Raw genomic sequence first — 13639 nt, 5'->3', positions numbered from 1 at the left:
TGAATAATGTGGACACATGGTGGCATACCCTCTGGTACAAGGCACATGTGGCTTTCCAGCATGATCCAGATTAATCAGTATAATTACCAGGCAAGGGGACACTTACAGCATCACATAAATACCACTGAATCTGCTCCAGCAGCAGACTCTCTTCGGGTGACAAAAACAAAGCAGGACAAAGCACTCAGCAGGTAACTGCCTTCCAGGAATCCCATCATGATGGACTTTGCTCTGCTCTCAGGTACTTCTAGATCAGATATCCACATCCTCAGACTGCCTTGACAAGGCACCTTCCAGCTGAGGGCAGGAGGAGCAACAAGGCAGAAAGTCATGGAGTAACAAACAGGGACCTATCCTAAGGAGGTTCCTGACCCATCACAGCTCAAAGCAGGCAGTCTTCAAAAGCAGATGAGATTACCCTGGGCCACAAAGAATCAAGTTTTTAGTATCACCAGGGTTGGAAGTGCCACCATCATGGTGACAAGCCTTGTCTTACTGCCATTTGGGTCTTTTTAATGTGCATGTCTGAGAAGAATCTGGGTCTATCTCCTCTATCTCTCTCCTATTTAGCTGGATAAAATAGATTAATTTCTGCCAGCAGCCTGGTCAGTTAGATCAAACCCATCTCTGCCTCAGGCCAGGAATGGCAAGGCACCTGCCAAACTGACTGCAGATTCCTCACCTGTGCCCTCACCTGTGCCCTCACCTGCCTGCAGGGACACAGAAATAGCAATATATCTGCCAAGACATGAGTCCTGCTGGAAGCACACATCCTGCAGGAGGTCAGCCCTTGCAGAAGAGGTCTTGGCTCCAAGAAGCAGCACTTCAGTGTCCCTCCAGCCCCCATCCTGTCCTTCAGCTCAGCACAATTTGAGAGGCAGAAGCTAAAGGTGTTCTGAGTGAAGTATGAGGCACAAAGGGTCAGGAGGTTCATGGAGCACCTAACAAGGGCTTGTTCCAGGCTGCAATCAGCCTTGCTCATGCCAGTGCAGAGCCAGCACACTCTCCCTTCCTTTGTTCCTTCTTTTAGCAGCTAAGTCCCTCATCACTTAACATTAATTCCCTCAGCACATTAGTAGATACACTCTAATTTCCTCAAGATGACCAAACATACAATTTGCTTCCAAATCAGCTGAAGTTCCTGTACCAGTCTCAAAAAAGGGCTGTTAATGTTCAATTTTGCTAACAAGAGGAATCCCCTTAAACAGATGTGGCTTCTCTGCAGACTCTTGTGCCTTACACTCAGACTCCCCCGTGCCTGTGGACACCTCTGGTGGATAAGGGACAGGGATTGGGCACAGACCTGCACAACCTCTGGGCACACAGGAACACACACATGTGCTGATACATCTGTGTTTCCAGGCACCAAGGAGCATTTTTAACAAACTGGCAAGAGCAGCAGAGAAACTTGTTCTGCCTCCCACCACCATATCACACAGATCAACAGCTCATCAGCCCAGCTCAGTGTGCAGCAGGCTCCCAGACACAGATCCTCTCCCAGCCCAGCCTTACTGCCCCAGGACCAGGGCAGGTCTGTCTCCAAACACAGCAAGGCCGGCAGGTAGGGATGACAAATAACCATCAGCACACAAATAACCATCAGCTTCATCCCAGCAGGTCAGCATCTGCATTCTCCCTGGCATCAAAAGCTCCAAGCCCGTATGGCTCAGTCTTTAAATCAGGACACAGGCTCTAGAACTCAGGAGCTGGTTTAAGTCATCACAAATGCCAGACTGCATTTCAAATACCTTCTGAGTTCTGCCTTTTCCCTGCATCCAGCAGAGTGACAGATTTGAAGAACAGCCTCTTCCTTACGGTAAAAAGCCAGGCTCCCATGCACAGCCCCAAACTGACAAGCTGGCTTTTAAGGAAGCAAACATAATGAAACCTATGGTGTTACATGCTGTGGTTGCTCTATAGCACTCAATATCCCCACAAAGGGATGAGCAAGACTGCTGGAAACAGGGGCAGCAGGCTGTGGGGTGTTGAGCAGTTTCAGGTTCCCTCCCAAGGAAGGCAGTGTGGAAGGGACCACAGGCAGCAGTGTCTCCAGCCACACTGCCCAGGGGTAAGAAAGGGCACTGCAAAGGACACAGGAACAGACACGAGTAGGCAGGCACAGCTGCCTGCCAAAAGAGAGATTTGCCCCTATAAAGGTGAATAATCTGCAGCGGTACAGAGAATGCAGGGTGATATAAAGCAGCATGAAAACACAGCCTGTGGATTTAAATGCACAAATTTCTCCTCTTATGTAAATGCACTCAGAGTGCCCACACTCAGGTGCACATCTCCATATTGGAAAAGAATAAGCTTGAAAAATTTTGGTGAGGATGAGATTCCTAGAGCTGGAACAGGAGCTGCCACTAAACCTCCCACCCTGTGCAACTTTGGGAGAGCTGGGCTCGTGGCCCAGCAGCAGTGAGGGGGATTCTGCTGTCAGATTAGTGCTCTCAGCCAGAGCCAACACCCAGCACAGCAGCACAAGAGGCTGTTTCCCGCTGGAAGCAGCAGGGCAGAGCTGTGTGCTGGTTTGCTGTGAGAGCACAGCCTCCTCTGCAGATCAGGGCAGCCACAGCACGAGCTCTGCTGCTCACCTGCTGCAGGGAGCAGAGATTGCCTGCACCCTGTCTGAGCGAGGAAGGCAGCACAAAGCTTACAAAGCTTAATGCCTGCAGGCTCTTGCAACAAGCCACGGGGATATTCTTACAGCTGGCAAGAAAACCTTGCCTCAAAAGCTTATGCATATAAAGCTCCCCACTCACACAAAAAAAAAGCCAGCCTTGACCTCCAGCAAACACAGGTGAAGTTCTTGAACCTGATTTGGTGTACACAACACAAGTTTCAGTCTGTGAAACTAATCTCAAAGCATGAGAGTGGCTGCTGTATATGAAAGAAAGAAAAGCTTGTGCATCAGCTGTGCTTTCTCCTCACCATCATTCAATTCTGGAATCTTCCTACAGCATAAATGCCATCCTGCTGCTCCCACTATTCCAGGAGCCATTTAAATGCTTGTCTCCCTCCAAAAAGACCTGAGATGCTACAGGCACTCAGGGCTTACTGAGTGGCAGGACTTGGCACAGCACAGCAGCCAGACAGTTTGGGTTTGCCTGTGAAAGGTCCATTGAATACAAAATCCCAGCTGAACACTAGAGCTGGAAACATCCAAGAACAGGAGACAAAGTGGGCTACACACGGTCCATGTTCTGTACTTAAGCATGGAAACCACTTTTGTACATGCCCCACCTGTGCTATGAAGGAGGGTGTGAAAAGAGCACAAGACAAGGGGGGGAAGAAAGAACCTGTGCTGGAAGGAGTCAGGGGCTGAGGTGGTGTGCAAGGCAGCACATGCATGCATGCACCTGCAAGAAACAGCAGAGAAGGAGGTCAAAACCAAAAATGGAAATCAAATTGTTCTTCATTATCATATATTATAAGAAATGTAACATGCCAAGTTTTTATGGTTCTTTTTATGGCCATTAATAACAATGGTGGCTCTGAGAGCTACGCTGCTGCTATGGATAATTAAATCTTATGCTCAGGGCAGAAGCTGGGCCACCTCGGGCAATCAGACTTGGATTCTCCTGTGCAGCATAAAGACTTATTCTGACAGAACAAGAGTGGGAGCAGGTTGGGGTGTGCTTGGGTGGATATGATGACACCTTGTGCCCCCACAGCACTGCTGCTCCCACATGGGCCAGCGCTGACAGAGGGCATGGGACAGGCTGCAGCCACAGCTTGAGGGGCTGATGGGCAGAGCTGCAGCCCTGCAGCTCCTGCAGTGCTGGTGAGGCAGCTGCCACAGGCCATTTGCAGCTCAGAGACCCCCAGAGTCAGCCCCAACACCTGTGTTAGCAGCCAGATATCCTGCAAGCAGATGTGCTCAAGAAGGGCTGGAGTCTTCTGCAGACTTGTCAGCAATTTTGCCTTGTGAAACACAAGCAAGTAAAACAGTAAATCAACCCCCCAGTGTATGAAACAGCCAGCTTGAGAATTAAGACACAAAAAGTCAAGGAATCAAGAAGCTTGGATTCCCAGAGTGACATTAATTCTCACCACAGTCCCACAGGGCACATTTTAGTTTATGCCTTAATACAGAGCATTAATGTGGCAGGAAGCTGAGCCTCTGCACGTCCTGGCTTGTGCAGTTTGTCCCCAGTGGTCCCTCTCCATTCCAGCAGCCAGACTTGCACTCACACAAAGCTGTCTCAGATTAACAGGATCTCAATGCACCTGAATTTCCAGTGTTTAGCCTATTGTTCCTACACACACAATATAAAACAAAGCAAATCTGGGAGACAAGACAGCCCAGGTGCAACAGCTCCTGAGCAAGGGGTGGGTACAGTCCCAACCTGCTGCTTGTGCCCTCTCCCCAGTGCACCAGCCTCAGTCCAGACAAAGGCATTTCCCAGCACATGCCACAGTGCTGCTGTCGGGTGTGTGTAGGAGCTCCCAAACTCCCAAATCTGAGCATTCCTCCAGCAGCAGCCAGGCTGGTGGCAGAGCCAGGGCTGGGCCAGCCTCCCCATGTGCCCCAGAGCACTGTCAGCAGGTGGAGGGTTTCTTGCAGGTGCAGAGGCTCAGGCACACAGACCTTGTTCACACTCTCCTTACACCAGCATCCCCAAACAAATTCCAGCCTTAGAAAATATCAGATCAGCCTGACAGAGATGTGGTACTTCAGCCCAGGGGCTGATCTCAGTTCATGCCACTGTGGTTCAGCAATAGGGTGGGGAGGACTTTGCTGTCCAGTTTTCCAAGACAAGCTGCAGCTCCTCGGCCTGCTTGTCCTTTGACAAATTTTCGTAACTATGGGCACTTTACTGCATGCTTTGTGCCTTAAATATCCCTTATTAGCATTTGAGTGTCTTCCCTTCTTAGCAAGCTTGTGAGGCTCTCATTAAGGGTAATGAGAGTCAAACTCCTGGGAGGCAAGGAGAATATATACCCCAACATCTCCTGGTTATGGTCTACTCTAACCAGTATGTCACAGCATCATCTGCCAGGGATTTATTGCAGAGGCATTTTACAACAGGCTCTATTATAAGTTATTAAGGAATGGAGCAGCTTCTACTGTTCTTTCATTAAATATTAATAGAACATTTATAAACCTATCCTTTATTTAAAGTGTTACCTTTAATCAAAGCCCTGGTGATAATGATGCAGCCTTTGGTAAGGCCCCTTTGGTAGTATTTAAACCTTCTCCACTGAAGTTTTATGTGCCTGTGGGGGCATTCCAGCTCCAGGCAGAGAGGAGCTGTGGCCAGTGCAGGTGCAGACCAGGCACTGTGGGCAGACAGCTGCAGATCCTGCCTGCTGCAGGCAGGGCATGGGGCTGGGCAGCAGCCTGAGCAGGGCTGCTGAGCCTCCCCTCCAACACCCCTGCCAGCAGTATCCAGCACCAATGGCCAGCAGGGAGGCACAGATCTGCTGTCGCAGTCATGGCCAGGACCCCCAGCCCAGCTGGGTGCTGCTCACCTGTTTTGCTGTCCACAGTGAAGTGCTGCTCCCCCTCCAGCACGCTGTAGACCACCCAGGCGCTGCTCCCATAGGTGGGGTCGTCGGCATCAGAGGCCATCACCTGCATCACAGAGGTGCCTGCAGCAGGGACAAGGAGGAAAACAAAGTCAGGCAGGAGTTTAGAAGAGCGGCACAGACCTCAGAGCAGGGCCCAACACTGGTTGCTTGCACATGATGAGGGAAAAGAGAACAGCTGGGTGCAAATGCAGCATCACCTCCTGCCAAACGCCTGAAAGCCAGGACTCCAGACACAAATGCCTCTGGTGTGCTGCAGAGTGGCAGCAGGGACAGGATCCTGGGCCATCCTGCAGCAGGACCTGCTCTCCAGGAGATCACTGCTCTGAACAGCTGGGAGCTTTTCTCCCAGTAGCTTTCTACTGGACCATCTGGGAAGGAGCTGGGGATGTCATACTGACACCAGCCCTTCCTGTCAGCACAGAGTGACATGGTCACCTCCAGACCACAGAGGGACCACCCAGCCGGAGCCTGATCCACCCTGCAGCAGGCAGACCTGCACAGGGACAGCAGCCCCAGGAGAGGAAAGGCTTTCACTTGCCCAGAACCAGACATAGCACCAGGTCCTCATGCTCTACACGTAGCAGGGCAGGAGGACTATAAATTGGATAAAAGTCCATCAAATGTCTGCAATTAAGTTATTGATTTTCAAGGCTGCCTCATTAAACTGGGTACTTCACTCCAACTGTCCCTGTGATGGCTTTAATTTGACATCATGTTCAATTTAACAAAAGCAGGACCCAGGACATGAGGGTGGGGGCAGGAGCAAAGGGACTGAGATCTAGAGAGACAACAGAAGGGAGAAAAGAAGGGAAGCCTACCCCCACCTACAGACACCCCGAGAAAGGAGGTGGTGTGACCAAAGCACAGTGAGGACAGGCTACCCTGTTTCATCTCCAGCAGCAGACTCCGTGCATCCCTGCCCAGAGGTCAAGCACTGGCAGCACTCAGACAAAAGCAGCCTCTGTTCCCGTGTCACAGGAGGCAGATATGGAGCTGAAACCATCCAGAGGAAGATGAGGAGCTTCAGTCCCTGGTGCCTTCCTCCTCCTTTGTCAGCAGACCACAAGCCCAGAGCCTGCAGGCGAGCCAGGGATTTCCTGCACCAGCCCTGCCCAGACTCAGGCAGGAGATGAGGCAGCACAGACAGCAGTGCTGCTGGGAGCAGCTGGGATGCACACGCTCCCCCAGTCCAGTTCACTCTGATCTCCTGGAAAGGGTGTTCACTGAGGGAAACGAGCAGTTACCATGGTTGCTTTTCATTCTCCCTGGCAGCCTTCTCAGAGCTGCAGCTCTGCTGATAACAGGAGAATCCCCCTCATCAGTCTTCAGCAACAAGCTACTTTGAGTCAACTTATTTATGCTTTGCTGTCTCCAGTGAAGTTATGGTGCATCCCTGCCAGGCACGTCCAGATTTTACACCACAGCAACACTGGCTCTCTGCCTCGCAAACAACTGTTTAAGAAATACTATTGCTGCATTTTCTCCTCCTCTCCCTGCCATAACACAACTCCTTCAAGCAGGTATGAGCCAAGGCAGATCACTCCCACACCAGCACTGCACATTCCCTCGGGCAGCCTGGCATGCTCCCTTGGGAAGCTCCTGATCAGAAAGCAAAAAAAGGGACCAGAGAAGGGAAATGTCACCAGGGTCCCCAAGCATCCTTCTCCCAGCTGCAGCAGAGAAGCCTTCTAGAGATGCTGGAGGTGCCAAAGTCTGAGAATCACAGAAAGCAGTACCTGCCCATGGGAACAAGAGAGGGCACAGCCTGGCAGCAATCACCTGAGAGCCCAGTGCCCACAGCAGCACCCACACCTGCACCTGCAGCACAGGCACAGCCTGCTGACTGCACAAACATCCCTCACTCCAAGAACCACTTGTTCCTGCTGAGGGTTAGGAGATTCCAACCTCACCCACAGGGACCCAAGCCCATCAGTTCACCTCCTTGCCCTGCCCTGTATACCCTGTGTCAGGATTGCACATTTGCAGACAGAGCAGGTGCCTCAAGGACCACACCACAGCCTCCTGTTGCAGCCCTCTGTGCAGTCATCCCAAACCAGGGATCATGAGAGGCAGGCTGGCCACTGAACATTTGCACCAGACTCTGCATTTCAAGATACATTCATTCAACTGCATAACTCACCTCCTAACCCATCCCTGTCAGACACAGCTGTACTCCCTGTGGTCCAGTATTTATCTGGATGCTGCCAAACTGCAGAGTCTGAAGAGGTGCCAGGAGCTGTGCCCACGCAGAGCACGGTCTGTGTCACCATCCCAAGCCGTGCCTTGGACAGGTGAGGTAGGCTGCTGCTCTCAGGCTTCCTGTGCCAGCACTGAAAGCTCCTGGCCCACAGCTGCTGGGCACTCCCAAGAACTGGAGCAACAGGGCAGCAGATCCAGCTCCAGGTCCCAGGGGTGAACCCCATGTTTGGGACAGAGTTTTCTGCTCTAGGGCAAGGCAAACCAAGCAGCACAAGGAGCATTGCAGCAAGACACCTTCACTCAGAGGCAGAGATGGGGCACAGTGCCCTTGGGCTGCAGCCAGCAATGCCAGAGGTGATGAAGGCTCTGCCCTTCCTCACCTGCCTTCACAGCATCTCATTAACAAAAGAGCAACATCAGCCAGGTAGGGAACACTGACCCCACTTTGTGCCTTGACTTCTTGTCTGTAAAGACCCTTGCTCAAGGTCACCTAAAGGGTATCAGGAATTTACTAGTTTAACATTCCAGCATCCTCCCCTAACCTCCATTTATGCCTGTCCCACGCCTCCCTCCCATTCTGTTTCCATGTGAAGAGCAGTGGTTTTCCATTTCAGCTTAACCTGGTCCCCCCTTCCTGCAGAGACAAGCTTTGCCTGGCTCCCACCCTGCTCCAATATTAGTCCCTGCTCTCCAAGCACAGCACTGCCCACAGCAAGTACAGAATGTACAGCTTTTATTTAGTTTTCTGGCACATACTTTAGCCATAAAAGATACACTAAATAAAATCTAAACATCCATCATGTACTCTATCACCCGCCTCCCATAACCAAGAAGCCTGAGCCCATATCCAGAGAGATAATTAGACATGTAAAACGAGAGAAGACCTTGGTTCCTCCCCCGACAAGCTCACTCCACAGATCAGAGAGAACCAACAATTTTACATAAAAATTAACAGAATGGTCAGAATCCATCTCTTATTCCTCCTCTGCAAAGGTGAGGTCTGGCACAGCAGATCAAACAAACCCTGACTTCCTCCAGAAGGAAGGGGGAGCAAGACCCTCACTTCCAGAGCAGCACTTCCCTCAGCCTAGCTGACTGTGGCTGCCAGCCATCCTCTGTCCCCACGGGCCCTGCTTGGGCTGTCCCCATTCCACTCCCTGAGCCATCCTGGAGAGCTGCCAGGGCCAGCAGCCAGCCCTGAGCCCTGCCAGCAGCATCCCTCTGCTGTGAGCAGGGTCAGCAGGGCAGGCAGGGGCTGCCCACACCCAGAGGTGCCCGTGGTGCCCCACAGCTGTGGCATGCAGGAGCTGTGTCCCTGCAGGGTCCCTTCCCCTGAGGGCACAGCTCAGCCCCCACAGCCACCCTGCCATGCTGAGTGTCCCCAGGGCTGGCAGGGCACAGCAGCTCAGCCCAGTGCCCTGGGTGGGATGGATGGGCACCTCTGGAATGCCAATGCAGGCCTGTCCTGGCATCTGTGACTGCCTTCCCACGGGACCCAGAGCCTCTGGGGCCAATCCCAGCAACCCTGCATGAAGAAAGCTGAGAGCTCCAGGCCACTTGCTATGCCACTCACTCCAAACACGTTCAGCTAAAAGAAATGTTGACAGGCAAACTCCAAACACATCCACGAGCAGAGAGGCCCTGCACTGAATCCACAAGCAAGTGGCTGGGACCTGTCACTTCCCCAGGGACAGAAGTACAGCCAGGCTCTGGGCAGGCAAACAGGCAAATGAGCAGCAGGATAAACCAGCACTTGCTAAACCTGACTGTCACCCCTCTGTGGTGAAACCAGGAGCCTCCAGATGCTCTCCAGACCAGCTCTGGGGCTCAATTGCCACCTTCAGCTCAGGCAGAGACCAGGGACACTTTCTGGCCACACTGAGAGCTATTTCTGTGTGGATCTGGCCAGCTCCAGGACAGCACTCAGGCACTTCAGCCCTGCAGAGCACCAGGGACCCTGCAAGGAGTGCTGTGTCATGCAAAGCCACATTCCCTGGCCTGATGCCAGTGTGCAGCACTCTCATCCCAGGTGCCTGGGTGCCATGGGGCAGGAGGCAGGTGGGAGTTTATAAACAATGCAATTTACAGCTTTTCTCTGGCCCCAAACACCTGCAGTGGCTGATGCACCCTAGACACATTCTGAAAAAAAAAGAACTAGAGTAGCTTAAAAATTACTGGAGCAGAAGTGAGTTTCTTGCAATCTTGTGAACATCCTGACTTGGTAGGAAGCCAGGCCCAGAGGAGATTCACTGCACAGCCCTCTCACCCCGCAGGACAAGCCCCAGGGCAGTAACCTGGCGGGGTGCAATTGCTCCAGTGTGCTACTGTGAAACTTTTGGGGTGTCTGGCCAGAGAAAGGCACTGCACAAAGCACCCCAGCCCCTGGCACGGAGCAGGTAAGCCTGGTGTCATGGGGAGGAAACCACAGCACCCCATGGAGAGGCTCAGGTTCCCTGGGGGGCTGCCAAAGGCAGCCTGGATGAGGTCCTCACATGGGCAGGGCAGGGTGTGGAGCCTGTCCTGTGACCTAGAGCACAGCGCAGAATGGGGAGGACTCCTCTCACCAAGGACAAACAGACAGGGAAGCCCCAGCTCCCAGCAGCTCCAGATACACACAAGTGACTTCTGCACTTTCTAGCGGGGGGAGGAAATCCGATTGCCTGCAAGTGTTCTGGCTGTATGGTAAACAAAGTGTTTTTCTCTGCTTCCAGCATGGAGATTAAACAATTTCTTTTCACAATAATCACTTCTGCATTCAGCCAGCTTTGTGCTGGAGTCAGGGCTTGACCCCAAGTTTCTGTCTGTACAGCCAAATCGCCTCTAATCTGTACATGGTGCTACACAGAGAAATGAGAGTGAAATGCACCAAGGGAGGAGTGATGCTCTGATGGAACCATGTGCCTTTCCTGGCATGTCCTCACTCCAGGCCCTGCCTGCTCCTCAAGGACCCCACAAGTGAGCTCTGGGCTGCAACACCCACCCTGTGCAACCAACAGAGTTGTCTAACAGGAGGCACCGTGTGCTGGATTTGGGCTCATGCCTGAGTGCAGCACACAGCTGTTAAGCAGACCCCAGGGAGATCAGGAAAGGAGCCCAAAACACAGCTAATTTTAGCACCTCCTGTAACAAGGTGAAGCTCCTGCAGTTCCAAGGCAGCTGGCTGGGTCCCATCCTACATTCTCCTGAAGCTGCAGGTCTCTCTCTTTGGTGCTGGATTCTGCTCAGCTCTGATGTTTTGGAGAGATCCACCCAGGGCTATCCACAGAGGCTGAGCCTGGGATGCCAGCACAGAGTAGCCTGCAAGCTCTTGACCAGCAGCCTCTCCCTGAGGTGAGGACAGCAGTGAAGCTGTAAACAGGATTTGCAGCTCAGGCCCCATCCTGCACACACACTGCTCCTTGGTATGCACGCAGTGGGCACAGGGCAGTCAGTGAAAACACTCCCCAGGAGCCCCTGCCTTCCTCAGCCTGGGTGACTCCAGGGCATTGCTTCCAGCCCAGCTCCCTCTGGGGGCTGAGCAGGGACCTCTCCACCCTGTACAGACCCAGCTGCCCTCCCTGCCAGGCTGCAAACCTCCCACAGCAGGATGCTCCTGATGCCCCAGCCCAGACCAGGTTTCTCCAGAAAAGCCAGTTGCTGGTTTTGCAGCTGGTTCTGCTGTGCCAAGGGAGGCCAGATAAAGCTATTGGGTCAGCTTTCATTTTGGATATGCTTCTTCCAAGTGCAGCATATCCCTGTGTAGAAAACAATGACTTCTCCAGCCTGGCTCAGAGGCTGGGGCTAGCTGCAGGCACCACCTCTGCCCTTTACAAATCCCTTATCCTCCTGACCATCCTGCATCTGCCACTATTGATCCATCAGATAACAACAGCAATCCTTTTTCTCTTCCCTTTGCAGAGGTTTACAATGAGTCTGGATGAGTTCATGGAAGACAGATACTAAAGCTGACTAAACCCCCAGAAACCACCCACAGCCAAAGAAATTTCCAAGCTGAAAACAGATGCTGGCTGGGAGAATATTAAGAGGAGCATCACATGTCCTGTGTGTGATATTCCTCCTTCCTAAGAACGCACTTTGACCACTGCCAAGGCAAGATCCTGGAACAAAGAAGGCTTTAGTCCACCTCAGTCTCAGAGTCTCAGGCAGCACATACAAACACACTGCCCTGGCCCCAGCACAGAGCAAGGGCAGCTGTGCTGCAGAGCACTCCCAGTTACTCTGAGAGTTTGTGCACTTCTCTCATTTGTTATTCCCTCTTAGACACTAGGAAATCAAATGACTTTCCCTCCCAATTAGTACTCCTTCATTATGCAAATAATGTCCTTTGATCTGCTCCTGCTGTCACAGAGCGGATCTGACTGTATTTGGTTTATTCCTCTTCACGCCCCAGGAAGGCACCCACCTCTGGGAGCTGGGACTCTGCTTTTGGCAGGGAATGGAGAGTGCAGCTGAGAGCTGCCTTGAGTGAGAACAAAAACCACCCAAGCACAAACCCCAGCGAGGTCTGGGAAGGCAAGACCATGAGAGGAGGAAGAAGGGGTCACCCTTAACTCTTCAGGCTGGGATGCAGAGCAAAGTCTTCAGAGCAGCAGAGACAGGGAATGAGCAGCTCCCTGCAGCTCCAAGCTGGACAGCAGCCCTGCCCTTGGAGTGGCCCCATCCCAGTCACCCAGTCACCCTTCTTTTTACTGAATCCAAGTGGTGCTGAGAGCAGGCATGGCCACCAGCAGGTCCCCAGGCTTTGAACTTGATACACTAATAGCCAACCTAAGTTTTCCAGCCTTTGTTCCCCTGCTTGGCCAACACCAAGCTGGGATCACCTCCATCCACACTCAGGAAGGCAGCAAGGCATACTCCCCAGTCACTCTCATGGAAATACCCCACAGTTCCAGGGGACATGCTCTGTCCAGCTCAGAGACAGCAAATATCAATAACCAATACCAACCACAACAAAGCCATGAGCACACCCAGCCTTGATGCCACAAAAGGAGCACTCCCACACAGGAAGGGCCTGGCAGGTCTCTTTCCACAAGAACACCCTGAACTTCACCTCCCTGGCCCAGCAGCTTCCTACCTCCTGCATCCTCAGCCCTTCCTACAGCATCTGGAGCTGAACATCTCACACCAGGTCCACGACCAGCCCCATCTACCTCCCAGCTGCTGAACCTGGGAGGCTTGAGCAGAAAGCTCCTTGCCAGCCTTGCCTGTTTATGCTTTCACAGGCTGTGTCCATCTCGTCCTTTGTGCTGCCTGTTCCTGGGCAAAGCACTGGTAAGCTGAGGGAGAGGTGGGAGGGAGCTGGGACTTGCAGCAGCAGCAGCCTGAGGGTCCCTCCAGCTCTGTGCTCACACCGCTGGGGCCCAGGCAGCAGCACCATGGGAAGATGAGGTGTGAGGCCCTCCCTGGGCTGTCTCCAGGGCAAGGCTGCTCTGGAAGAGCCAGTGCACTGCCCAGGACAGTCACACTGCAGCAGGCTCTGAGGCTGTGCCAGGCAGGTAGCCTGGAAAGCAGAACAGGCTCTTGGCTCCAGCTCCCCTCTCTAAGCACACAGCTGGGAAATGCAGCCCACGCCGTTCACAGCACTTCTCTTCACTTTTAACTTCCGAGTATTTTAATTTGCAGGAATCGCCTTCTTTCATGTTGTGAAACCGTGTTTCTTTCTCCCTCTGATCTCCAATTTCGCATAGAAACTGTCTCCTTTGATATGTCTTGTTCACATCAGTCTGATCAGGCAGCTCCATAATTGTTAGTGATTTTCAAAGAACTGGGATCCTTGTCTAATACCCAGAGTCGAGAATTCCTTGCTTTTTAAAATGTTGTTCAAGCAAATTAGATTAATTTAATTTCTTTCTTCCCCTTGGGAACAGGATGCTTCTTGCTTTGGTGCCCACATGCTGTCTTTAAT

General features: G+C 52.4%; 1 protein-coding gene across 1 annotated transcript in view; it reads right to left on the bottom strand.

The window, feature by feature from the left end:
• Positions 1 to 13639, bottom strand: part of CDH22 (cadherin 22) — a 76097-nt gene that overhangs the window by 31753 nt on the left and 30705 nt on the right. The window contains exon 4 of the mRNA XM_064391051.1: positions 5476 to 5595. Coding sequence (XP_064247121.1) covers positions 5476 to 5595 — 120 coding nt within the window. The remainder of the gene's footprint in view (positions 1 to 5475; positions 5596 to 13639) is intronic.

The sequence above is a fragment of the Passer domesticus genome, chromosome 16 (genome assembly GCF_036417665.1).
Source record: "Passer domesticus isolate bPasDom1 chromosome 16, bPasDom1.hap1, whole genome shotgun sequence".
In the NCBI taxonomy this organism is placed as follows: Eukaryota; Metazoa; Chordata; class Aves; order Passeriformes; family Passeridae; genus Passer; species Passer domesticus.
This window is presented reverse-complemented; position numbering and strand designations above follow the sequence as displayed.